The sequence below is a fragment of the Mandrillus leucophaeus genome, unplaced genomic scaffold (assembly GCF_000951045.1).
Source record: "Mandrillus leucophaeus isolate KB7577 unplaced genomic scaffold, Mleu.le_1.0 Scaffold669, whole genome shotgun sequence".
Classification (NCBI taxonomy): Eukaryota; Metazoa; Chordata; class Mammalia; order Primates; family Cercopithecidae; genus Mandrillus; species Mandrillus leucophaeus.
This window is the reverse complement of record NW_012107241.1, coordinates 586,459-613,896: the sequence shown is the minus strand read 5'-3', so window position 1 is coordinate 613,896 and position 27,438 is coordinate 586,459. Positions and strand designations below refer to the sequence as shown.

Here is a 27,438-nt window from a genome sequence, read left to right as displayed (position 1 = left end):
AAGAAAAAATAAATAAGAACTAATTTTTTTTTCATTTTCTTGTTATTTCTATGCCTTAGTCTCTCTTGGATTTTTTCTCTAAAACCAACTGCTATTCCCAAATTTTCAAATTCTAGAGGCCAATAAGGCTAAATTTGAATGTCACATTTTCCCTCAGGCCAACCTCGATATACCCAGATCAAACTAAACTTTTTCATTTGAACCCACTTCAAATTTTAAAGGTATTTTTCTTATGACTGGTAATATATAATTTGCTGCATAGTTAATTTTATAAAGGCCTCTGTCTGATTCATATTTTTTATAGTGCCTAGCTAAGTATTTTTGTAGATCCTCAATGAATGTTTGCTACATTAATATATCAGCTAGTTAAAATAAGAGAAAACCTACTTATCCCTCAGATATCTTGATGAGAAGCAAAATTCCCAATTTAGTGTACTTGTTTATGTGCACACTCATCTAGCTATGTAGATTTTTTCCTCATTTAAAAGAGCTGTGTTTTTATTGGTGATCTCTGAAGTCCCTTTTAGTTCAAAAGTTCTGTTTAATAATCATATATAAAAATAAGATATGATTATGGTGCATGTAGGTAAGCTTTTGTTGTGAAGTCAAGTCTAAATGTTTCTCTTTAATTCTATTCACCGTTGGCTTCTGAGTGGCTAGGGTCAGCTCTGTAAGTAATGAGACTGGCAGAGGCCTGAGGGCTGGCTACATAAGGATATCATTTACAAGGAGATAACCAACTCAATATTAAAAATAGTTAATAGACTTTCAGCTCTGCTCAGGCTCTTGTGCTGAACCACTGCAGTAGAAATAAAGACAGGATTAGTGGTAGAAGATATACGGGGCACACAGTGCCTATTCTTGGGGAATTTGCAATGTGTGCAATAGATAAGACAAATACAAAGATAATTATAAAACCTTATTCAAAATCAGACAAGATCAATAGAAGACTTAAATCCTGAATTAGATTTCAATCTGTTTCTTAAAGTAACCTTGGATAGCAGAGAACCTCACTTTGTTCTCACTTTTTCTGTGTTATTTTGTGTATGCTGTTAGGTCTTTCTGTGTCCAGTTGTTTTATTATACTTTTTTTTAAAGCTTTACATGACACTCAAGATCCCATCCACTTCTATCCACTTATAAGGACATAAGCATTTATCTTCTATTTTGATAGAGATGGTTTGTTATTGTGGACCCCAAAGGATTTTTCTAATATTTAATTAAAAGCAACAAATTTCATTCTATTGGTGTATTATCAAAATTGTTACCTTGATTAATTATATTGTGTGTGTATGTATGTGTGTGTGTATGTAGTGTGCGTTTCTTTGTAGGTATTTAAGGTAATTAAATACTCCCTAATGTCATGAAACTGACTAAGAACCTAAAGTGCCTCTAACTTTGGGGCTTCAGAATGGTGGGGAGGCAGTTTGTCACGCGGTGTAATACATCTTCATAGCAAGTACTGACGGAAAAAATTAGCAAGTACCTAATTTAATCTATGAGGACTGTCGTGGTTAACAGTCCCTCTTGAAATTCACACTAAGTCTCAAATTACTTACCCTGGCCCTGCTGCTCAATTTAACTGTGGGGTTTTAATTGAGCTTTTCACCATGTGCTGATCAAAGCCAGCTCTGAGGAATGAAATATGATTGACAGGTTCCACTGATGCATCTTTGAAGTGAGAAAAGTCCACACTCAGAATATGCAGCCACTTAGAGCTTTGACATTTAAAACTCCATATTTTCACTGTTCTTTCTTGTCAATTTCAACCAAGGCTATATCATTGTATTGCAATTGACAAGTGACATTTTTAACACTAACTCCCACAGGAGAGGTAATGTTGTAGGGAAGCTAGTTTTCTGAGTTTTTTTTTTTTTTTTTTTTTTTTTTTGAGGAGGGGGGAAGTTGCTTGTTTGCTTTTTAATGCAGCGATTTAGAAAAAATCAGCCTCACCTTGGAAATGCTGAAAAAACTGATGTGAATGAAATTATCCATGAACATGTGTCTGGAAAGGAGGTTGTATAATAACATGTATGCGTTATACTCATAATTAGTTTTTCCTTGGAATAACAATTGCAGAGTGAATCCAAGATACAAACACTGTAACAAGCCTTCTTGCATTGACTAACTAATCCTCTTTACCCCATGACACAGCTCACAAATGGAAACCAACAATTAAGGGCAAAATAGCCAAAATCATAATTAACATAAAAAGCATCTCATAGAAATGAATACCTTTGACGTTAATTAACTTAAAAAAATTATTCTCAATGATTCCCTTCGAGAGATTCTATAGCTTGATGTCAGCGATAACAGAAGTTTTTGTAAATGTGTTTCCTGCCAGGAGCTTTCCATTACACAACTGAAAAAACAGTGACCATTTTCTGAGTTTTAACAAACGATGTTAAAAGGAGTAACTATGGAAAGCACTTGCTTTGGCCAATAATACACATCATACATTGTACATGAGAGGCATTGGAGCACAGCTGGGCTTCAAAGTCAGACAAAATGAGGGCTGAAGACTACAGGACATGTGTGTGATTTTGAGCAAGTTGCTCAAGCTCTCAGTCTCATTTTTCTAAACTGTAAAAAGCAGATAGTAACAATAAGGACTTACCTCACAGGGTTATTATAAGACCCACATGAGATAAGGTTGTAAGGGACTAAGCATAGTGTTCACAGCAGGGTAAATGCTCTATAAATCTTAGTTACCACAACAAAATTTTAGTTTTTTTGGTATTTCAAACATTCCTGATGGTAGCTTTATCTCTTTATCTTGTTCCATTTACACTTACAATTTTAATAAACCTATCAGTTTGCTCATCTAATCTCAGTCCTATTTAATCGAATGTAACCTTTAATCTTGTATTGTTGATTGTGTTAAATTATTTTGATAAATTCTTAATTTCTGGCACTATTTACCAGTAACAGTTGCATTTCTCATGTTTCCTGAAGATTTGAGACAAATTGAGAACAGGGTCTTTTTCGCTACTTTGTTTTTTCTTACTAAGTCTTTGTTTACCTATAATTTTTTTGTCTACCTATAGTTTGTTAGCATAGCTAAAGGCCAAATATACAATGGATTGACACAGACTGTGTAATTCCAATAACTATTACTTTTATGGAGTCACATGTTCAAGGGTTCAGTATTTCAGTAATTTCATTTGAAGGAAAAGTAATTCTGAGAACTATAATGGGAAACAGCCTCATCCAATTTTGTTTCAACCCAACACATTGCATAAGTACAAAATAACCTTTAAAGTGAATATTTGAAATTAAAATGAAAGCTTTATTATATACAATATTCAATATCGGTTATGGTGGTCAACTTGACTGGACATTGAGTGCCCAAATATTTGGTCAAACATTATTCTGGGTGTGTTTGTGAAGACTTTTTTTTATGAGATTGACATTTGAATGAGTAAAGCAGATTGCCCTCCCTAACATGGGTGACCCTCATGCAATCAGTTGAAGGCCTGAATAGAACAAAAACACTAAGAAGGACACAACTTTGGTACTTTGACTGATTGACCTGAAACATGGGACTTCTGCCCTCAGGCTAAAACTTACACCATTGTCTCTCCTGGTGCTCAGGCCTTTGGATTCAGACTGAACTCACACAATCAGCTCTACTGGGCCTCCACTTGCCAACTGCAGGTCTTGGGACTTTTCAGCCTTCATAGTCATGTGAATCTATTCCTTATCATCTTGTTTTATATATAATTTTTCTATTGGTTCTGTTTCTTTTACGAAGCCTGACTGGCTTACACGTTCATTTTTTACTACATGCTAAGCTCTGCACTAAGCATTTTGCATGGATAACATAATTTTATCTTCACAATAACCATATGAGTTAAGTACTTTGATCCTCCTTGTAATACATTTGACAAGACTCTACTCCAAGGACCCGTCTAAGGCCACACAAATAATCAGTGACTTTGTGGAAACTTAAAATCAGATCTGTCTGACCACAAAGCCGGGCACATTCTTAAACACTGTCACTAGTATTCTTGAAGAGTTGTTTCCAAAGAAAAAGCTTATAAGTTGAATGTTAATTTTCTTTATTTTTTAATTTTATTTTATCTATTTTAGGTTCAGGGGTACATGTGTAGGTTTGTTATATAGGTACTTTTGCCGTGGGGACTTGTTGTACAGATTATTTTGCCACCCAGGTACTAAGCCTAGTACCTGATAGTTGGGTACTATCTTCTTGGAAGGCCGAGAATTTTGCATAACTTCTGTAATAGATCTGATCTAAGGCGACCTGGTCCCTTTACCTTTAGCTAAACAAATTAAAGTAGTAACAAAGGAAAGCAGAGTAGTTTACCTAGCTAGCTTCTTTACTCATGTGATCTAAGACTAACCTTTGATGTATCCTGGGTGCTTACGTGCTTTCCACTAGGGAAGTCCACAATGTCAATACCCTCTAAATGTGTTGACTCAAGCCTTTGATAATTAATCTTACTGAATAAATGTGAGTCTCACTAGCTGATCAGGCTGAGTTGCAACTGTTTACAGGACTCAGCAGGGAGTCTGTAAGCAGCTTGGACACACTCAGTTGTACTGACAAAGCAGAGTATCTGTGAGTCAGTGTACTTCATCCGTTGCTGGGTCAGGGGTCTGCAAAGGACAGGCCCCACCCAACAGCTGGTACCCCCGTATGAGCATTGCTGCTACACCAGATGGTTACTTTTTCTGATCCTCTGCCTCCTCTGGTCAGCCTCTATCCTCAAATGGGCCCCAGTGTCTGTTGTTCTCCTCTTTGTGTCCATGAGTTCTCATCATTTAGCTCCCACTTATAAGTGACGATACTTGTTTTTTTGTTCTTGTGTAAATTTGCTAAGAACAATGGCCTCCAGTTCCATTCATGTTTCTGCAAAAGACGTGATCTCATTCTTTTTTTATGGCTGCATCACATTACATGGTATATATGTGCCACATTTTCTTTATCCAATCTGTCATTGATAGGCATTTAGGTTGATTCCATGTCTTTGTTATCATGAATAGTGCTGCAATGAACATTCACAAGCATATGTCTTTATGGTAGAAGGAGCATACCTAAAAATAATAAGAGCCATCTATGACAAACCCACTGCCAACATCATACTGAGTGGGCAAAATCTAGGAGATTTCCCCTTGAAAATCACCTCAAGGCAAGGATGTCCTCTCTCACCATTCCTATTTAACATAGTATTGGAAGTTCTGGCTTGAGCAATCAGGCAAGAGAAAGAAATAAAGGGCATCCAACTAGAAAGAGAAGTCCAACTATCCCTGTTTGCAAAAAACTTGATTCTATATCTAGAAAACCTCATAATCTCAGCCCAAAATCTCCTTCAGCTGATAAACAACTTCAGCAAAGTTTTAGGATAAAAAAAATCAATGTACAAAAATCATTAGGATTCCTATACATCAACAATGCCCAAGCTGAGAGCCAAATCAGGCACACAACTCCATTTACAACTGCCGCAAAAGGAATAAAATACCTAGGAATATAGGTAACCAGGGAGGGGAAAGAGATCTAAAGCATAAATTACAAAACACTGTTCAAAGAAGTCAAAGATGACACAAATGAAAGGAAAAACATTCCATGCTCATATATAGGAAGAATTAATATTATTAAAATGATCATACTGCTGAAAGCAATTTACAGATTCAATGTTATTCTTATTAAACTACCAACGACATCTTCACAGAATTAGAGGAAAAGTATTTTAAAATGCATATGGAACCAAAAAAGAGCCTGAATAGCTAAGGCAATCCTTACCAAAAAGAACACAGCTGGAAGCATCATGTTACCAGATGTCAAACTATACTACAAGGGTACAGTAACCAAAACAGCATGGTACTGCTACAAAAAAAGACACATAAACCAATAGAACAGAATAGAGAGCCCAGAAATAAAGCCACACACCTATAAGCATCTGATCCTTGACAAAGCTGACAAAAACAAGCGATGGGGAAAGGACTCCTTTTTCAATAAATGATGCTGGGATAACTGGCTACCCATATGCAGAAGATTGAAATTGAATCTCTTCCTTGCACCATATACAAAAATCAACTCAAGATGAATTAAAAACTTATATGTAAAACCCAAAATTTTAAAAACCCTGAAAGACAACCTAGACAATACCATTCTAGACATAGACAATACCATTCTTTGCTCATCTACACGAGCACAGATTTCATGATGAAGCTGTCAAAAGCAATCACAACAAAAGCAAAAACTGACAAATGGGATCTAATTAAGCTGAAGCGCTTCTGCACAGCACAAAAAAATATATATATATTTATATTTATATATACAGAGGAAACAGACAACCTACAGAATGGGAGAAATTTTTTGCAAACTATGCATCTGACAAAGGTCTAATATCCAACATCTATAAGGAACTTAAACAGATGTACAAGAAAAAACAAATGACCCCATTGAAAATTGGGCAAAGGACGTGAACAGTTTTCAAAAGAAGATATACATGTGACCAACAAGCATATGAAGAAAAACTCAACATGAATGATCATCAGAGAAATGCAAATCAAAACCACCATGAAATGCCATTCCACACCAGAAACGCTGTCATTAAAATGTGAAAAAATAATAGATGCTGGCAACTTTGCTGAGAAAAGGAAACGGTTATACACTGTTGGTGGGAGTATAAATTAGTCTGACCATTGTGGACAGCAGTGTGGTGATTCTTCAAAGAGCTAAAAACAGAAGTACCACCATTACTGGGTATATGCCCAAAAGAATATAAATCATTTACCATGAACACTGATTTTCTATTACTTTTTATTTTTTTTTTTTTTACATAAAAAGCTTTCTTTAAAAAAAAAAACAGAGAAGAGGGGAAGGTAACATACTAATCAGATCTTTATTATATTCAAGATACATTTTTTGATGTTTTAAAAAACTAACTTAATCTTTACAATTAAACAAAGTAGGTTTAAATATTACTATTTTACCAAATTACAATACAACAACTTAAATTAGCCGAGTAACATGTTAAAATCATAAGTTTATACACGTTAAGATGAAATTCAAATCATGTGTGTCGGATTATGTTACCTCTGTCAGCATAAATATTAGTATTCTTCTCAAAGTACAGCATGAGTCTGTCCCTAGCAGATGTTCAATGACATCTAACAAATGTATAGACTGAGGTGCTGATCATCAATGAAATGTTTCCACAAACCATTCTTTCATTTATTTATTCAACAATTGAAGGTTTGGACAGTTCTGAACTGTGACTACTCATCTGTCTTATTTTCTTTACCTCTCTGCCCCTAGTTAACTGTTAAAAGTCATTTTGCCAATCTTATTTTGACATAGCAAGATAACGTTTTATGCTACGATATAAAACTGAAACGCAGAAAAAAGAAATAATGTCTAAGATGGGAAAATTTTAAAGAAAATGACTTGCTAGCTTGGGTGTTGAGGGATGAGTAGAAGTTTGTCCAGCAGAGGAATCAGGGAAGGGCACACCAAGAGGGGACATTAAAATGTATTAAGTCACAGAATCGTGAATGAATCTATTTTAAATGTTTTAGGTCTTCTTAAAATCTGCACAGAATTAATCATTTCTGCCTTCATTTTGCTTTTCTAAATTGTATATACTTTGATTAAATATTTTTCACGTATTATTTTAATTATTTCTGTAGCTATCTCCCATCCTTAGCTATGAGCTTCATAAGAATAAGACATACAGATCTTTGTAATTCCAGTGTTTAACATGATACGTATTAAATAGATAATGGTTTATTGAAATAACAAATCAATGTATGAATAGAAATATGAAGTGGTATATTTAAACAATGACAAGGAAGAGAGCAATGGGGTGTTGCTGGGTGAGCTTATGACTTCGAGGAGACTAAAGAGATATGTTGGTTTTGATCGTTAATTCTGCAGCTACAGTACTGAATTATTTTAATTCAACCTATAAGCAACAAACAATTATTGAAAATCCAAAAGAAACAGAGTAGTATTATGTGGTTTCCATTCTGGAAAGAAACTACTTTAGAATGTGAATAAATTATGACCATAACATTTCTTAGGGCCTCTGTCCACATCTCCTCAGCCCACTCCAGAAGTCACCTTCAGACAGTTTCTTTGTGTGCTAAGGGATCCCCATTTATTTCCTCTACCTGAGGAAAGTCTCTCGCCACAGAATTCTTTTCAGCTTACATATAAGAAGCAGGCCGGAGCACTTAATTAATGCTCTCAAAAACATCCACCAACTAAAAATACCCCAGCTTCTTTTGCACCCCAATGGGACAGCTTGGAAGTTGTTATACACTGTGTTTCAGAGGTCCCCGTGGGATTAAGCCCCAGTTCACCACGGTGGTAAACCATAGGCATGCACTTAGTTGGCTGTTCTTTCCTTTCTCTTTCTCACTCCCTTATCATGCTCTCTGAGATTATCTTCCAAACGAATTGCTTAGGCCCAAACTTTTGCCTCAATGTCTGCTGTTGGACATATCTAAACTAAATAAAATGTTCTGTTTCCTGTATGCCCTAGTAGAAGGAAATTTTGAGGAGAGTTTGGTGATGGTATCTTTGTGCCATATGTATACACATTAATAAGTACAAAAAACTCATCAAAACGTGTTAATTTAAAATAAAGGAGTTCTGGGCTGGGTGTGGTGTCTGACACCTATAATCCCAGCACTTTGGGAGGGTAAGGTGAGAGGATCATTTGAGCCCAATGGTTTGAGACCAGCCTCGCCAACATGGCTAAACTCTGTCTCTACAAAAACTACAAAAATTGGCTGGACGTGGTGGCCTATGCTGGAGGTCCCAGCTACACAGCAGGCTGAGGATCACTTGAGCCCAGGAGGTAGAGGCTGCAGTGAGCTGTGACTGCACCACTGCACTCCAGCCTGGGACACAGAGGGAGACCCAGTCTCAAAATAGAAACAGAAACAAAAAATAGTTCTTCTATTTTGGAAATGTATACTTATTTACTTACGGATAAAAACAGTAGCAAATATATGTTTATATATTCATACAATGAGACACTACGCTTTGAAAATAATGAGTTAATTTCAGACATATGCAATACATAATTATGTTAAGTGAAATAAGTCAGGCACAGAAAGATAAATACCACATAGTCTCACTCATATATGGGAGCTAAAGTAATTAAGTTCATAGAAGCAGAGAGTAAAATTGTGGTTATCAGAAGCTTGGAAGGGGAAGGGAAAATGGAGGATAAGAAAAGGTTGGTTGATCGATACAAAGTTACAGCTAGATGGGAGGAAGAAGTTCTAGTGTTCTATAGCACTACAGGGTAAATATGGTTAAAAATAATTTACTATATAGTTTCAAAAAGCTAGAAGAGAGGACTTTGAACGTTCACAACACAAAGAAATAAATGTTTGAGGCGATGGGTATGCTAATCACCCTGATTGGATCATTACATGTTGTGTACACATATTGAAAATCACTCTGTATTCCATAAATGTAAAATTATTATGTCAACTAAAAATAAAAGGGTAAGAAATTGAAATATATATGTAATAGTTAAGTGAAAAAAGCCAATTTCAGTAGAATTATATTAATAAAAGTTCAAAGCTTTGCAGAGAAGGGTTACAAACACAGGTGTTTAGGGACACAAACATAGCAGGTGAAATGCAAATAACATCAAAGGAATAATAAACACAAAACTTGAGAGAATAATAACTTCTAGAGAGAAAGAAGAATGTGTGATCAGGCCAAGGTCTATGGAGAATTTCCAAGGCACTAGCATTACTCTTTTTTTTTATACTAGGTAATGGGATGCACGTGTTCATTGTATCATTGTATCACAGTTCCTTGTATTTTACATATTTTTCATGAGTATTATTTTCTAAATGTTTAATATTTAATAAAAACTTTTTTTAAAACAGACATCCAACAGGACAATAAAGAATGGCTTTTTATGGTATCATTATTATAGCTTATCAGCAAAACAATAATTAAAATAATATTTTTAAACAGAATGTAAAAGGAATGATATAGAGTAGGCTCGATTGTTTCTCACCAGTGTAGCACTCCCACAATAACAGGTATTATTGCCCCTCTTACCCTAAGTGAACTAATACAACATATAATGTAATAATGCTATTCTCTTAGCTTGACTAATTATTTTTGCAAAGGTGGAGTCAATATCCTTGACCAAAAGTAATTGCCAATTGAGTGACTGAAAACATTATTTCTGACTGGTTATTCATTCATTTTAATCAATTTGATTTAGAACAAACCAGCAAGGGCCGGGAGAGGGCAGGAAATAAACAGAACAGGTCCCAGACCCTGTGAATGCTCCTTTGAAAACCCCTCTTCACAATCCTCCCCTGCCATGTCAGTGGCCATTACCTTAGGTTCACTTTTAGTGTTCACATCATAGGTTTTCATTTTGGATGCCCCCATCATAGTTTTGTGCTCTTGGGACTACAGGTAAAACAAAACAACCTAAGTGAAACTCAGAACAGGCATCAGTTTTGTAAAAAAAATAGAATAGAGCAAAAAGGAACAGTGACTGGAAAATACAGGAGTGTCTTGCAAAAAGAAAACAAAATGGGGGGAGAACAAAGAAGCCTTTAAAGAAACTAGAATCCACTTGGCATCAGGTCTTGGATGCACCTCTTAGACCATGCTTCAACCCATTGTCTCAGGAAAGGCTATGCTGGAGCCTGTTCTGCTCAAAACATCCTCTGATCCTCCGCTTCAATATTCTTGTTCTTCTCTGGCCTCCCTGGTCTTGACACTTGATTTTTTTGTCTTGCTTTGCCTCTGTGGGTTAAATATTCTTCTAGATTGTCTACCTGGTTTGAGGTTTTCCCTTTGACAGTTCTTCTCAAGTTCTTCTTACACTACCCCTTAGATTATAGAACACAGAAAAATATCAGCTCACCCTCACACCCAACTTGGGCCTGCACACCTGCAGGTTGGGGCTGGCATTCTGGGCTACTGCTTAGGTGGAAAGAGAACTCAGACACTACCTGGAGACTTAAGAGCAGCATCTCTCAGAACCACTGGGATGAGCAGAAAAGTCATCTTATTTAAGGAGAAAGGGATATGGTTTTTTTGTTCAAGACATCAAATCCAATGAACAAAGAACTGAGCTGGAGAAGAACCCTGAAAACAGAAGGCACACTAAATTTTATTTTTCCTGCAAAGGCATTTGGTCACAAATGGCAAACAGTTAAGTGATACCTGCCCAAATAATCATCTCTCACCGCTCTCCCCTCATATATAAAGACTGAGAAATATGTTGCCTCTCCCTGGAAAAGACTCTTCAGCCATTCTTAATATTGAAAAAACAAACAACATAACATTTTCAATCTTCAACACCTTTGCTGTAAGGTCCTTTCTTCAAATGAGGAAAACGCACTCCAGATTTTCTGCTGTATTGTACATCTTGATCATAGTTTAATGATGGGATGTTCTAGTTAGTTGTATGTCTGTTTGTTTCTCCAGCAGACTCTCATTTCGGTGCAGCTGGGGTCATATCTTTTTCACTTTGTATTCCTCACCCTTGCACAGAGTTATTCATCAAACAATGTCTGAATGAGTGAAAATCTGAAAAGGAATCAGATCCCATCTTTTATCTTTACAAATTCATCTGTTTTTACTGACTATGCTGCTACAACCAGAAAACTGAGGCATGGGAAGGGGTCTTCAGAGTGGACTCAAAGAGGCTTGAGAAGGGCTTGCGATTTGGAATAAATTTGAAATAATTTGAGATGTATTTCTAGCTTCCCTTTTAGGCTTTTGTTTACTGGAAACAAGGGGGAAACAGCACTGAAGGAGGTTTTTAGGAGTTTGAGTAGTGACCAGGCAAACGTTTGTCTCCCTTCCAGGAGCTGTGCAGGCTTAACCACTGGCTGGAGGCACTGACATAGTGTTGCTCATTTGTTCTGGTCCTTTCTTGACTACTCTCTAATTCTAAGAAGTGTAGGTGGGGAAAAAGCACTGGTCTCTGCTTCTGCCCTCTACTCTTCCATCATCCTCTTTACAGCCCTGTTAGAGCAAAGTTCGCAGCAACATATTTCCCCAGTATGATAGGATTCTCAATGAATTCAGTTATGAAAACAATAGCTCACTTCTCATTCTTAGCATATTTCAGCCAAAAAATAAAGAAATGTAAGAAGGGGGACCAAAATCGAACCCTTTTAGTCAACAGAGAAGCCAAAGACACCAAACGATAACATCTTGTACCCAGCATTGCCTCTTCGTTGTACTGAGCAAGACTTTCTTTTCTTTTTTTTTTCTTTGAGATGGGGTCTCACTCAGTCACCCAGGCTGGAGTGCAGTGGCGCAATCTTGGCTCACGGCAACCACTGTCTCCTGGGTTCAAGGGATTCTCCCGTCTCAACCTTCTGAGCGGCTGGGACTGCAGGCACCCACCATCATGACCAGCTGATTTTTGTTTTTAAGTGGAGATGGGGTTTCACCATGTTGGCCAGGCTGGTCTTGAACTCATGACCTAAGGTGATCCACCCACCTCAGCCTCCCAAAGTGCTAGGATTACAGATGTGAGACACTGTGCCCTACTCAAAGCCAGACTTTCTAACGTGGGATCACAGCACAGTTGTCCTTGTTTGGATTCCCCTACCTACCTTCACATCTCACTCACATGCTGCATCTTCACAGCCAGGGCCTGTTTCCAGGTTTAAGCCTGGCAGGCAGGGTTTGGAAGTGATACAGCACACTAGTATCTCTGCTTTACCCGTAGGAGACTGCCTTGGGTCCCAGCCAGGCTGTTAGTCCACAGGTATACCCAACAGTTCCAAAGAGACAGTGACCATTGAGAAGGAGCCATGATGACGATGGCGGTTTTGTTGAAAAGAAAAGGGGGAAATGTGGGGAAAAGAGAGATCAGACTGTTACTGTGTCTATAAAGAAAGAAGTAGACATAAGAGACTCCGTTTTGTTCTGTATTTGAGATGCTGTTAATCTGTAACCCTACCCCCAACCCTGTCCTTGCAAGAGACTTGTGCTGTGGTGACTCAAGGTTTAAGGGATTTGGGGCTATGCAGGGTGTGCTTTGTTAAACAAGTGCCTGAAGGCAGTATGCTTGTGAAAAGTCATCACCATTCTCTTAATCTCAGGTACCCAGGGACACATACACTGCAGAAGGTCGCAGGGACCTCTGCCTAGGAAAGCTAGGTATTGTCCAAGGTTTCTCCCCATGTGACAGTCTGAAATATGGCATCATGGGAAGGGAAAGACCTAATCGTCCCCCAGCCTGACACCCGTGAAGGGTCTGTGCTGAGGAGGACTAGTATAAGAGGAAAGAAGGCCTCTTGGCGGTTGAGATAGAGAAAAGCCTCTGTCTCCTGACCGCCCCTGGGCAATGGAACATCTGGGTGTAAAACCTGATAGTATGTTCCATTTACTGAGAAAAGAGAAAATAGCCTTAGGGCTGAAGGTGGGCCGTGCTAGTGGCAATGCTGCTCTTTATGCACTAAAAAGGTTTATGGAGATGTTTTCATATGCATATCAAGGCACAGCACTTTTCCTTAAACTTATTCATGTCACAGAGATCTTTATTCATTTGTCTTACTGCTGACCTTTTCCCTACAATGATCCTATTATTCTGCCACTTCCCATTTTCTAAGATGGTACAGATAATGATCAACAAATACTGAGGGAACTCAGAGACCGGTGCCAGTGCGGGTCCTCTGTATGCTGAGCGCCGGTTCCCTGGGCCCACTTTTTCTTTCTCTATACTTTGTCTCTGTGTCTCATTTCTTTTCTCAAGTTGAAAGGACACAAAGATAGATGTGTACCCGCCCCCCACCCGCTACACCCTTTGTTCTGCTCTCTAATCTTTGCACATACCAGAGATTTCGTAAGTTCTGTGAGCACCTGTTTTTCTGCACGTACCAGAGATTTTGTTTTGCACATACCAGAGATTTTGTAAGTTCTGAGGCAAGGTCACAAGACGTGTTTAAGTAAGATAAACTCTTGCTGCCATAAACCTGCTCTCCCGCCTCAAAGTTTGAACCGAAATATCAGAAATGGCGGGAACCAATCATAGTTAGCCAAATCGCCTTGTTCAAACACTAGCCAATCATATATCTGATTTGTATAATAACTCTATGCCCACTTTTCTTAGACTATATAACATTGTTCGGAGCTCAGTGGGGGAGCTCTCCTGCCCGTCTCGTTTCACGAGCGAGGGAGAGTTCCAGGTTCGAACCTGTAATAAAGATCCTTGCTGCTTAGCTTTGACTCTGGACTCTGGTGGTCTTCTTCGGGGAATAAACGGTCTGGGCATAACAAAGTCTCTCCTTCCACCTAACAGGGGCAGGTCACCCCTTCAGGATCACAGCACAGTTGCCCTTGTTTGGATTCCCCTACCTACCTTCGCATCTCACTCACATGCTGCATCTTCACAGCCAGGGCCTGTTTCCAGGTCTAAACACGGCAGGCAGGGTTTGGAAGTGACACAGCACACTAGTATCTCTGCTTTACCCATAGGAGACTGCCTCAGGTCCCAGCCAGAAGCCTTTCTCTTTGTACAACTTCCTTATGGTTCAGAAGTAACAGGATTCTATTTAAATCAATTGGGATGCACCACCACCACCACCAACAACAACAACAAAAAACCCACTTTTTCTTTTCTTTCTTTTTTTTCTTTTTTTTGAGAGAGTGATTTTTTTAAATTGAGGTACAATTTACATAACAAAAAATGAACTATTTTAAAGTGAACAAATCAGTGGAGTTGTGTACATTCACATTCATATTGTACATAGCACATTCACAGAGTTGTGCAATCATCACCTCTACCTAGTTCCAAAACATTTTCATCACCCCACAATCAAACTAAAAAAAAAAAAAAAATCAATTTCCTCTGTTTTAATGGATTTACCTGCTCTGGATATTTAATAGGAATGGAATCATACAATATGTGACCTATTGTGTCTGGCTTTTTTTTCCCACTGAGCATTAGCTTTTCAAGTTCATCCATATTGTAGGAGGCATTCCTCATTCCTTTTGGACTGAATAACATTTTTAACAACTTGTAGATGAATAAAAATAAGGACTTATCCAATGCAGGCATTTGAGGATATAGTCACTGCAGTCAAGATGAATAAATGTCACAGTGGGAGGGAAATGAAGAGGAGGAGGGGATGTGGGAGGATGAAGAAAATACAGATTGAGAAGCAGAAGCTCCAAGCTGTTCTGCCTGCTGAGAAGAGTTTTTTTTTTTTTCTCTCTCTCTCTCTCTCTCAGTATGATTTCCTCAAGAGAGCACAGGCCCCAGAGTCACAAAACCAGCTCTAGCGTCCTCATTCTGCCATTCACTCCTTACATGTCCCTGGACAAGTTACTTTGAGTGTTAGTCTCCACATTGTAAAATGGAAATAATAATACCTGTGCCCTCAATTTCAAAAATATTTGTGAGCACCAAATAAAAAATTGTTATAAGCTGTGAAGTGTGGTTGAAGTGGTAGTTACTTGTTTCTCTCTACAACTGCTCAGGGAGGAAGCCCAGCTGATGTAGGACCCTCCTTAGTGATGATTTCACCTCCTTATTCCTGAGACTGTAGATTAAGGGGTTCAGCATGGGGGTGACCAGATTATTCAGAATCTGAACAGTTGCATCCAACCAGGGGCTGGGGGTTGGCCTCAGGTAAATGAGGACCACTGGCATGTAAAAAAGCAGGATGGCAGTGAGGTGGGCGCTACAGGTGGAGAAGGCATGGCGTCGGCCCTCGGCAGAGTGGATCTGCAGGATGGAGAAGACGATGCGACTGTAAGAGGTGAGGACGAGAAGGAAACAGCTGAGGGGCATCAGGCCCACGCTGATGAACCCCACCATCTCCAGGGCGGAGGTATCTGCGCAAGCCAGCTTCAGCATGACTGGGATATCACAGAAATAATAGTCCACCTCATTGGGGCCACAGTAAGGCAATTGGAAGGTGAGAGTGGTCAGAAAGGTGGCCTGAATGCAGCCAAAGAATGAGGTCCCCATGGCTAGGATGACGCACGCTCTGTGGCTCATGATTACGGTGTAGCGTAGAGGATGACAAATGGCGACGAAGCGGTCATAGGCCATCACCGTGTACAGGAAACACTCAGTGCAGCCCAGGAAATGGTAGAAGAAGAGCTGGGATGCACAGCCTGCATAGGAGATGGCTCGGCTATTCCCTGAAAGATAGTACAGCATCTTAGGGGAACTCACAGAAGGGAAAAATATGTCAAAAATAGACAGCTTGCACAGGAAGAAGTACATGGGCGTGTGAAGCCGAGTGGAGGAGACAATAGCCAGCAAGATGAGCAGGTTCCCCATAAGGGTGAAGATGTAGAAGGACAAAAACAGGACCAAGAGCATAGTCTCCAGACCCTCTGTGTGCGGGATGCCCAGCAGGATGAATTCGGACACCACCGAGAGATTCTTCATGACTGTGAAAACATCTGACCTTGAAAAGGTACCCAAGACACCGAAGTCTAAATACCAATGTCAAGTTCTCAAGCTTTTTGCTGATGAGTGCTTTGGCTATGTTTTTAACAAGAAACGAACTGCCTTCTTAGGAAAGGCAAGAGAGAGATCCATGTAAAAAAAAAATCAGATAATAAGGAAATGCCTATTTTAGAGTCAGTCTATTCAACTCATGGAAGGAATGCTTTGTAAAGGCAGATGCTTGTCTTCTACAGGATGAGAAGTTTAGAGGCATATTTAAAACACTTCAACTTAAGTTAGAAGCCTGTGTACCATGGATTTATTCTTTTTGAGTATATTTACTATTTGAACTCTTGTGATGTCTTTACATAAGAAACTTCTACTATCCATTGTCCTCTGCAACCTAACAGAAAAATAATTATGTTAGAAACTGGAAAACTTAATATGAATCCTGGCTTTTCCATTTATTAGCTATACTTGTTAAAACAATTTACATGACGTCTTTCATAGACTTAGTTTCATCATCTGCCAAATGGAAATCATGCTTATTATAACATCGGTAACACAAATATCCTAGTATTGAAGTTTATGAAGTATCTGCTAAAATGTCTGGCAAAACTATGAACCCTAATGAAAAATTTTTTTCTTTTCTTCCATAAGTTATTGGGGTACAGGTAGTTTTTAGTCACATAAGTACATGATTTAGTGGTGATTTGTGAGATTTTGGTGCACCCATGACCTGAGCAGTATACACTGCACCATATTTGTAGTATTTTACCCCTCACCCCACTCCCACTCTTCCCCCCAAGTCCACAAAGTCCATTGTATCATTCTTATGCCTTTGCATCTTCATAGCTTAGTTCCCTTTATTTTATGTATCTTAAACTTAATTCTTAAGTACCTTCCTTTAATGTCTGTATCCTGTAACTATTTGCAAAAAATATTTCATTAAATAACATCATTGAATAGATTTAAGATTACATACTCTTCAGATTACATCTTTCTAGACTTGAAAGGTCAATGATCTCCAACTCTAATAAGAGATGCTGTTCTGGTTCTTCTGTTTCTAAGCCGACTTAAGATAACTGAAATATTGAGAAGCAGTATCAGCAAGGAAAGCATCCAAGTCATGTTCCCGTAATGAAGTAAGAAATACAGTGATCCATGTAAAGAAAGGCAAAGAACAGCACTAATGAGGTAGTTTACATAAGTTAAGAGCAGAGTATAGCACCTGAAAGATTCAGGGATCTCTCATTACTCAGTAATAATAATGGTAATACACACACACGCACACACACACACAGACACACACACACGCACACCATTTAATGAATACTTACTGTGTTCCAAGGACAGGCTCAGCATTTAAAAATTTATTATTTATTTTTAAAGTATACCTATAAAAAGAAATTACCATTATTATTGCTGTTCTTATCTATAGATAGGAAAGTGAAGCTTAGAAAAATCAAACACATTTCTCATGCTTAAAAAGCTAGTACGTGACAGATTTGTTTAATTCCATTTCCTGTGCCCTCAATCATTAGGCAATTGTGCCCTCTGTTTGCCTCTGCTTTCTAAGACAGCCTTGCTTGGAAAGGTACCCATTGCTTGGCAATGACACTCTTTCCAGATGCATTCACATCATTGCTTTATATTAAGGTAGGAAAAGTCTTCATGTCCTATTTCCTCCTGATCATTTCCAATCTTGACTTTAGAGCCCAATTGATAAATACCTCATTTAGTTTTAGAGATTACATAACAGGTATTTTCTATTCCGTGAACACCAGACCTTAGTATCAGCTCCAATTAAGGAGCTTTCAAGTTGTGGAGCCACATTCAACATAGGGATCCCAATCATAAGCTGTGGCAAGTGTCATGGAAAAGCATCTCTAAAGAGAACGACCAAGCCAGAATGAGTCACCTACATATTACCCAAGAACTCGGCAAAGTAAAGACAGTATAGAAACAGTGACATTCTGGGGAAGAAATGCTTCTGCAGTCTGCCCCTTGTTATTAATTCTAGCCTCACCTGAATCGTCTCTCTGAGCGACACAGATTCCCGTGAGCTTTCATCAATTTGGTCAGCAAAGGCAAGAGGGAGAGCATCTGGTTCTTGCCTATGATCAAGCACCATGATATCCTGTGATTCCATAATTTGATTTTTAAGTCCATTTCAGAAAGAAGTCACCAAAGACAAGGAAGATCTCCATGTGTGAACCCATTAGTGTGTGAGGGGAAGAGGCTAACAGTGAGACATAGGTAGAAGTTTGAACACTCACACTGTCCACCTGAGAGCACAGTCAAGTTTCCCAACTGTTATAACAAGATCTCACATTTGCTTTTTCTCAGCAGAGTACAGTGTGCTCCAGCCAAAGGAGCCTTAATTCTCCTATTTATAAAGAATCAAATCTCATAGGATTGGTACAATCAAGACCCGTACACACTCACTCTCTCTGGATTGCTTTCTTGAAATTTCTTTTCAGAACCCCTTAAGCCCTACTTGGGACTCAGTGATAGCTCTGAGGGAGCAATTAGTTTGTGAGTAACATTCATCACCCAATCATGAGATAACAGTAATAATATCATTGGAAAGGGATACTCTAAAGTGGGAAATATGTTCCCCCAAGACTGTTTGCATAGTAGAAAAACACTAGTTTTAACATTAGATCACTTGCATTGCTATCCCGTTGTTTGGTTGTCTGTTACACCTTCAAGTCTTTGCTCCAATTCAGATCAATATCATAAGCTCACGATTTCATGATAGTTTGTGTTACCACTTACCTCATCACTTTTCAAATTATCTATACATGTATGTGACTATATGGCTAGCTCTAATAAACATCACTATTCAAGACAGAAGCCTAATCAGTAGTTATTTATTATGCATCTACTATCATGATGTATCTTCACGTCATTACTCCTACAGAAAAACAGTCTCACATACTGGATACATTGCTGGGAAGATGACCAGTATAAATAAAGGAGCTATAAACCAAAAAACAGTCAACTAAACTGTTATTATTTAATTAACAATCCACTGTAAGCACTTACCATAAACTGTCATGCTAATTTGTTTAATTCATTGTTACATTTAATCTCCAAATGAAACTTTAGGAAGTAGATAGTATTACTTGACAAAGAAACTGAACAGCAGATTAAATAATCTAGAGATTACACAACTAGAAAGTAAATGAGCTGAGACTGTAATTTCAAAGCCAATTCTTTTAAGCACTAAGCTATGCTGAATTACAGAGATTTGAGTCTTGCACCAAAAGAAGAGAAAGAGATTTAATGTGGTCTTCAAATGCTTGCAAAGCTGGTGGGTAGACTTGATAGGAGTTGTTTTACACAGACTCAAGAACCATGGGCAGATGTAGTAGAAAGATTTATGTTCAATGTAAAAAAGAATTGCTTAATTATTAGAAATTTTACATCAATGAAATAAGCAACCTTTTGATGTAATGATCTCATCACTGGAAGTATTCAAGAAGAGGTAAAGAGAATCATCTTTCAGGTATACCATTAAGGATATTCTCAATTTGAATGAATAACATGAATTCAAAAACCTTAAAGTTTTTTCTTAGTATGAAATTATTTGATTTTATTTCCACCACAAAACTTTTCAATGATTCTGACCTAACACCATACAAGTGGAGCTTTAAATTAATGATGATAATTCAACTAACCCCTAAAGCAAAAGCAATTATGAATATGCCCATAGCAGTTACAAAAGTAGTTACAAAGGTTACAAAACTATTACCGTTGTAATACCAAAGCTGTTGCTGAAGCATTTGTAAAAGAGGAGAAAAGCAGGTTGTGGAGGGTGTACAGACACTGCTCAGATAGAGGCTCAGAGGATGAACGTGATTTGTTGGGATGTCTTAGTAAGTACATCACATTTTAAATAATAGCTAACATTTTCTGTGGATTTGTTGTATACTGGAATTGTGATGAGGGCTCTGTATTTAATAGCTCTCAATATTTACCAAAAATTTATTTCTATCTATTTTTTATAGTAGAAAGCTTAATCTCAAAGACTTTAATTAACATAACCAAGGTAACAGAGTGGGTTAATGATAGAGTTGTATCTCAAATCCAGAATAATATGGCTTCTCCCTTTGTGTTATAAAGACAAATAAGTTTATTACTAATTTTGATTTTCAAATACTCATTAATAATTAATAGCACCTAACATTTGCAGTTGTTCTAGTTTTCCAATACACTTTTATGTAGTTCTAATTAATTCTTAAGAGCTGTGTAAAGTGGATTTTCTTAACTCCACTTTACAAATAAGGACATTAAACCTCAGAGCAATTCTGGCTTTTCTAAAGTTAGACAGTAGAAGAGCCCAGGCATTCCCAGGTTTAGCTGTCTTTCCACTACATCATCACTGCTTCCCAAAGTGACTCTATACAGAAAGCAGCTGTCTCTGGATGAGAGACAAATTATTAATAGATTCATTTGGATATTTGGTTAAGCCTTCTGTATAACCTTATGGTCATTACTGTTTTTATCGTGGATTCCCTGACAAGATTATGGCATCAAAATATAATGAGATAGGCTGGGCATGGTGGTTCATGCCTGTAATCCCAGCACTTTGGGAGGATGAGGCAGGTGGGTCACTTGAGGTCAGGAGTTCAAGACTAGCCTGGCCAACATGGTGAAACCCCACCTCTGCTAAAAATGCAAAAATTAGCCGGGCATGGTGGCACATGCCTGTAATGCCAGCTACTCAGAGGCTGAGGTGGCAAAATTGCTTAAACTAGGTGGGTAGAGGTTGCAGTGAGCCGAGATCATACCACTGCACTCCAGCCTGGTGACAGAACAAGAGTCTGTCTCAATAATAACAATAAGAATAAGATAAAGTGTCAGAGAAACAAACAGAGAGTGAGAGAAACTTATTTAGCTCATGTTATGTTTCCTAGGGAAAAAGTCCCACTAGAAAGTTTACTACATATTTCTCAGAAGAGGTCTCTTGCCATGGTATGACTTGTGGGGAAATTTGCATTATATTTCCATCATCTTTGTTTAAGTCTGCTTAATTTAATTCTTTTTTTTTTCCTACTCCAGGTATTCAAGTAAGTCAAGACATAGTCTAGCAACAACTGATTCCTCAACTAATCCTTCAGCAAAATTTTCTGTTTATAAATAGCAAGCTTAAGTCTAGGCATTCTTGATCCAATGACAGGTGCTTTGTTGTTTCTTGGCAGGATAAGTGTCTGCGGTGAATTGTCAATCATGTTTCTTCCTTTATCTGCGACAACCCAGTGGAGAAGTAGACTGCAAGCCCCAAATGGAAAGGAGTATAATGATGGCTATTTATTGGGTGACACATATCTGAAGTTGCTATTTCCTTTTCTTCCTTTTGTTCTTCCTCCCTTCCTATCATTTTTTTTTTTTTTCCTGGTGGAAAAATTCTTGGCATCCTAAAAATTTGATGGTTTCTATGGAAGAGGTGTGATCTGTCTAATGGAGGAATATAGAACTGAAAATATTCTGCATTTTTACTGGGGAGAGATGGGAATGAAAGCAATATCAGGGACTTGAATCCTTGGAAACTCTCTTGAATGATTTGGAATCCTCAATCATCACTAATTCCTAAACAAATTTCATGCTTCTATCTGATCCCACTCCCACTTTCAAAGCCTATAACCTGTTGGGATATAAGTCAGGTAACCATAACAGGTTAGAATACTGAACCAGTCCTTGGAATCAGATGGAGTAGTTCAATGTCTAAAATGAATCACTAGTTTACATCTCTCAATGGAAATGTAAGCCTGAAAGTATTTGGTGTCCCAATCAATATTAAGGCCATTTGGAACAAACTATCAGTTATTGGAGCTTCAGAAATTATTGAACCAAAATTCAGAATCTATGCCTTTAAACGTCACACCATGTCCTTTGATCATGCATTCTAATAGATATAGTTACAAGAGAATATTTTGATGTATTCCTCAGATAAACTGATCCGCCTGAACTACAGCTTCATTTTACAATATCTTCTTTGTTTAATGTGTGTCTATTTAGCCATGGACATTAAGAAATCACAACAGCAGATGTGCTAATTTTTAGTCTATCATAACTGATAGGGTTGTTTTGAATGTGTGCAACTCTATGTATCTTGTACCAGGGTGGTAGTGTCATTCATATATTTATTTACACCCGAACATTATGATAAGATGATTATTGTTTAGAGTAAAGATTTGGTACAAAATGGAAAATATGTAGCTGTGTATTAATTATATCTGTAACATTCATTTTAATGGTTTTATGTAATAGTAATTACAGATTCTCCCAAAACCAGATAATTCAGCTAATTTATTAATAAAGTATTATAATCTTTGTTTTTAATATTCAAAACAAGTAGCTATTCATATTTTTATTTTTAAAAGTAAAAAATAGTAATACTTTCAATCATAGAGTTTTTGTATGCAGTTGTAATTGCTATTAACTTAAAACAGATGGTTTTAACCACAAGATATTTTTATGAAAGTCTTAAGATAACCACAAAGAAAAGTCTCAAAAGATAAAGAGAAAATAATCAAACCAAAAAATAAAAAATCAAATAAAGGAAGAAAGCAAGAGAAGAACAAGCTCACTGCAAAACAAACATAAATAATTAAAATGGCAGTGATAAGTCTTCACTTATCAATAGTTATTTTAAATGTAAATGAAATAAATTCTCCAATCAAAAGACACAGACTGATCATTTTTATTTGTCTATCGTAACTCAGTAAAGCAGAAAACATGCGTTAGCACCAAATGGGAAAATCCACCCCCATCATCCAGTCACCTCCCACCAGGCCTACCTCCTACCCTGGGGATTACAGTTCCACCTGAGATTTGGGCGGGGACACAAATCCAAACCATATCATGTTCGTTCAGCTTTTTCTTGTGGTAATAATGAGAATGGTGATTTCCAAACTCTTTGCATGTTAGAGTTGAAACTGGCCTCCATGTAGTCTGATCTACCAAATCTCCACACTTCACTGACCCTTCATTTACAGAATTGTACTTTTTGGAACTTACGAGGTAGAAAACTTTTTTTTTTCTATTTTCTATCTAAAGCTAAAAGTTTGTGTTTGTTTGTTTTGCACATAAACCAGTTTTTATTACTAAGTGATGTAACAAACAGATATCCTTAATGGTGAGATGTGAAAATGAGGTGAGGTGTGGGGAAGAACTCAGTAATGCAGTGAGGGTCTGTAAATAGACAGAGTCTCAGGGAGGGATGAGGGTATAATGTTAGGCAATTCTTCTTAAATAATAGTAAGCATAGTCATAAAGCTGAAAGTGGAATTGTATAGGAATACAGTCAGGCTTACATGAGATTTTATATATATATATTTAAAACCTTTGTCAGATATCAAACTCTGTATGGAGTTTGGAATCCATGCTTTTTTAAGCCTTTATTCTACCTTTTTTTAAAAAAAAGCTTAATGAAGTGTAGTTTATGTACTGTAAAATCCATTCATTCACTTTAATCGTTTTTTGAGGTATTGTAATATTCAGTAGATTTTTAGGGTAAAAACGCTTACATTTACAACTATAATATTCAAACTGCAGAAAACAAAAGACAAAGAGAAAATCCTGAAAGAAGTCTGCGGAGCGGAAGGGGGAGAACACTTTACCTATAGAGGAAAAAGAATAGCAGCATGTTTCTTGCCAAAAACTATTCATGCTAAAAGAGATTGAAGTAAAATATTTAAAGTGTTAAAAGACAAGACGGCTGGATGCGGTGGCTCACGCCTGTAATCATAGCACTTTGGGAGGTCAAGGCAGGTGCATCACAAGGTCAGGAGATCGAGATCATTCTGGCTAACGTGGTGAAACCCTGTCGCTACTAAAAATACAAAAAATTAGCCAGGTGTGGTGGTATGTGCCTGTAGTCCCAGTTACTCGGGAGGCTGAGGCAGGAGAATCACTTGAACCCAGGAGGTGGAAGTTGCAGTGAGCCAAGATCGTGCCATTGCACCCCAGCCTGGGTGACAGACCAAGACTCTGTCTCAAAAAAAAAAAAAAAAAAAAAAATTGACACACACACACACACACACACACACACGGAGCTATATGTTCAGCACAATTAAGCTTCAAAAGTGAAGAAGAAATAAGGACTTTCCCAGACAAAAAGAAAAACTAAGGGAATCCATTGCCCACAGATCTGTTCTACAAGAAGTATTAAGACAAATTCTTCAGGAAAAAGAAAAAGGATACAGGTAAGAAACTCAGATCTATGTAAAGAAAGGAAATGTCAGGGAAGAAATAAATAAAAGTGAAATGCATATTCTTATTAATCGATCTGAAAGATAACTGTTTAAAGTTATAATAGTAACAATTGGGTAGTTAAAATATAGATATAAGTGAAATTAATGGCAGTGATGTCATAGTGGATGGGAAGAAGGACTTAGGAATGCTCTGTTATAAGGTAACTGCACTACATGTAAAGTGATATAGTGTAATTTGAAGGTGCGCTTAAATTAGTGATAAATGCATATTGCAAACTCCAGAGGCACAACTAAAAGTATTCGTAAGAAACATGATGGATATATTGAATGGAGATAAAATGAAATCACATAAAATGCCTGGTTAAAGTGAGAAAAGACAAAAATAAAAGTCAAAGAGAAAAATGCAATAAACAGTAAACAGTTGACAAACATGGTAGATATTAACCTAATTTTATCAATAATTACTCTAAATATAAATGATATGGGTAGATAATTTAAAAGTAGTGACTGCCAAAGTGGATTAAAAACAAACAAAAACAAATAAATAAGACCCAACCATATCATGTTTCCAAAAATCCACTTTAAATAAAAAGACTCATATAGGCTAAAAGTGAAGGGATGGAGAAAGATATACCCTGCCAAAATCAATCAGCAGAAATCTGCTGTAGTTACATAAATTTCAGACAAAGTCAACTTCAGAACAACAACAACAATCAGGGATAAAGTTGAGCATTAAATAATGATAAAAGAGTCAACTTTCCAAGGATGTATAATAATTTTAAATGTGTATGCACTTAGGAGAATATCAAAATATATGAGGCAAAAACTGATAAAATACATAGTTCACTGCATGGTTTTTTTTTTTTTCCCCTTGGTTTTCTCCTGGTCAATCGATACTCCAGAAAGCAGATGGACTGTTTTTAAGGAAGCAACTGATGTGAGTTGGGAGAGGAAGAGCAGATGCTTAGTGACCCTGAGTAGGACTGTGTTAGAGTTGGGGAAGACAGGGCATGAATTTCATTAATAAGTCTATGTAGAACAGAGAACTCTCCAGGGGAGCTCCTGGGCTGTTTGAGTGGAAGAATCTTGAGGGAATGGTATCTGCCACTTTTCCTGTGGCCAAGTCTGCTGCTGTGGGGAAACAAGTACTAGATAAAGGCAACCAATGGGAGATGAGAACAGCTTCTCTCCTGGGCTCCTTGCCTGGACCACCAGTTTCTGAAATTACAGATGGCTCTTCATACTTTCCCAAAACATAAAGCATCAGGCTTGAAATGGGGTTTCAACAAATGTGCCAAAATGCCATTTGCTGATTATGAAGACTGACACTTGTTTAGATTCGAGGAATTTACAGTTGGCACAACATTTCATTGTGCAGGAGGCCAAGTGGAGAAATAAAACCATGCCACTTTAAAACTGTAGTTGTCTGATTTTAAAGAGGACAAAAGACAGGTTGATAATTTTTTTTTTGTTTCTTTTGGTTCATTTTGTTTTTTGTTTTAGAAGGCCCTGCACTAAGTCCTCAAGCCCCAGTCTGGAAGCTGAAGGGTGAGAAAAAAGGAGATAAACAATAAATGCCCTGCATAATAAATGTAAACTTGCAGCACTGTGTGCACAGAGGTTAACTATACAAGTTTCATGGTCCTTAGAAAACTATTTTCTGAGATTACATAGGTAGGGTCTATCTAGATGGCAGACTTGGATACAAGCCTATTTCATGAAAATACTAAGCCTTTACTTCTCAAACTTCAATGTGCACGCATGCTACCTGGGAGCCTTGTTAAATAAAGTAGTTCCTGGTATTGACTAAAATTCTGCATTTCTAACAAGCTTCTAGGTGGTGCTACAACCCTGTTCCACAGATCACATTCAGCATAAACAAACTTGAAGAAAGACAGAGGGATTAGATTCCACTGTGCAAGTCACACAAGTCTTCCTAATACCAGGTAACTCAACAACTTAAAGAAACTCAGGCCTAGTCTACCCATTTTCTGAGTGAAATGGCACTGATGTTCCTCTAGGAATTCTGAGTGGAATTCAAAAGTGTTAATAAACTTCAAGTTTAATCCCTTGGTTTTACAGATGAGGATATTAAGTGCCTGAGGGTGAAATCATTTGCCCATCATCACATAACTATTTAAGGGTACGGTCAGGATTCTACAGTGGTTTTCTCATTAGTATCCTTTACTTGCTTCATGTAAGAGAAGTCAGCCTACAACAGAAGAATAGAGGAACAGCATACCATGGGAACAGTGGAGGCATCAGAAAAGCTGGGACAGAAAACAAGGGATAATAAAACCAATGTAAGTTCAATAAATGAACCTATGGAAGAGTAGACCTCTTACTAAGCCTTTTTTTCCCGACTCTTTAAAGTTGTATTTCACTAACTTCAGGTGAAATTTCCACGACTGTGTTCTGGTCAATTTACTATCCTAGCTTAGCTTCCCAAAATGGCAGTAGCAAAAGATTTGTGGGGTAGGGAGACGAGACCGCTTTAAGAACCACTGCATTTACTCGTCAAAGGGTAGAAATAGTCGTTTTAATATTGATACAAGTTATTTTACGGGACAGCATTGATACGAGTTATTTTAAGGGATAGCATATCAAATAGGATCATTTCCACTAGGATAGGGTACATGAGACACAAGGGTCAGGAGCGATCATGGGGAGTTCCTTTCTTCCTAATGTGGTAAGTGCTCCAGGTTCAGGTCCCAGGCAAAGCTCCCATTAAGCCCACCCTTCCCTTTACTGCACTAGATCAGGGCCTGACTTAGAGGACTCATAGGTTCAGGGTAGGACTAAGGATTGCATTATAGACTTCTTCC

The 27,438-nt window shown here is 37.7% G+C and overlaps 1 protein-coding gene across 1 annotated transcript; it reads right to left on the bottom strand.

The window, feature by feature from the left end:
- Positions 1 to 15,452: 15,452 nt before the first annotated feature.
- Positions 15,453 to 16,388, bottom strand: LOC105554978 (olfactory receptor 149-like). The gene has a single exon (XM_012001651.1). The coding sequence runs from the start codon at positions 16,386 to 16,388 to the stop codon at positions 15,453 to 15,455; it is 936 nt and encodes a 311-aa protein (XP_011857041.1).
- Positions 16,389 to 27,438: the final 11,050 nt, after the last annotated feature.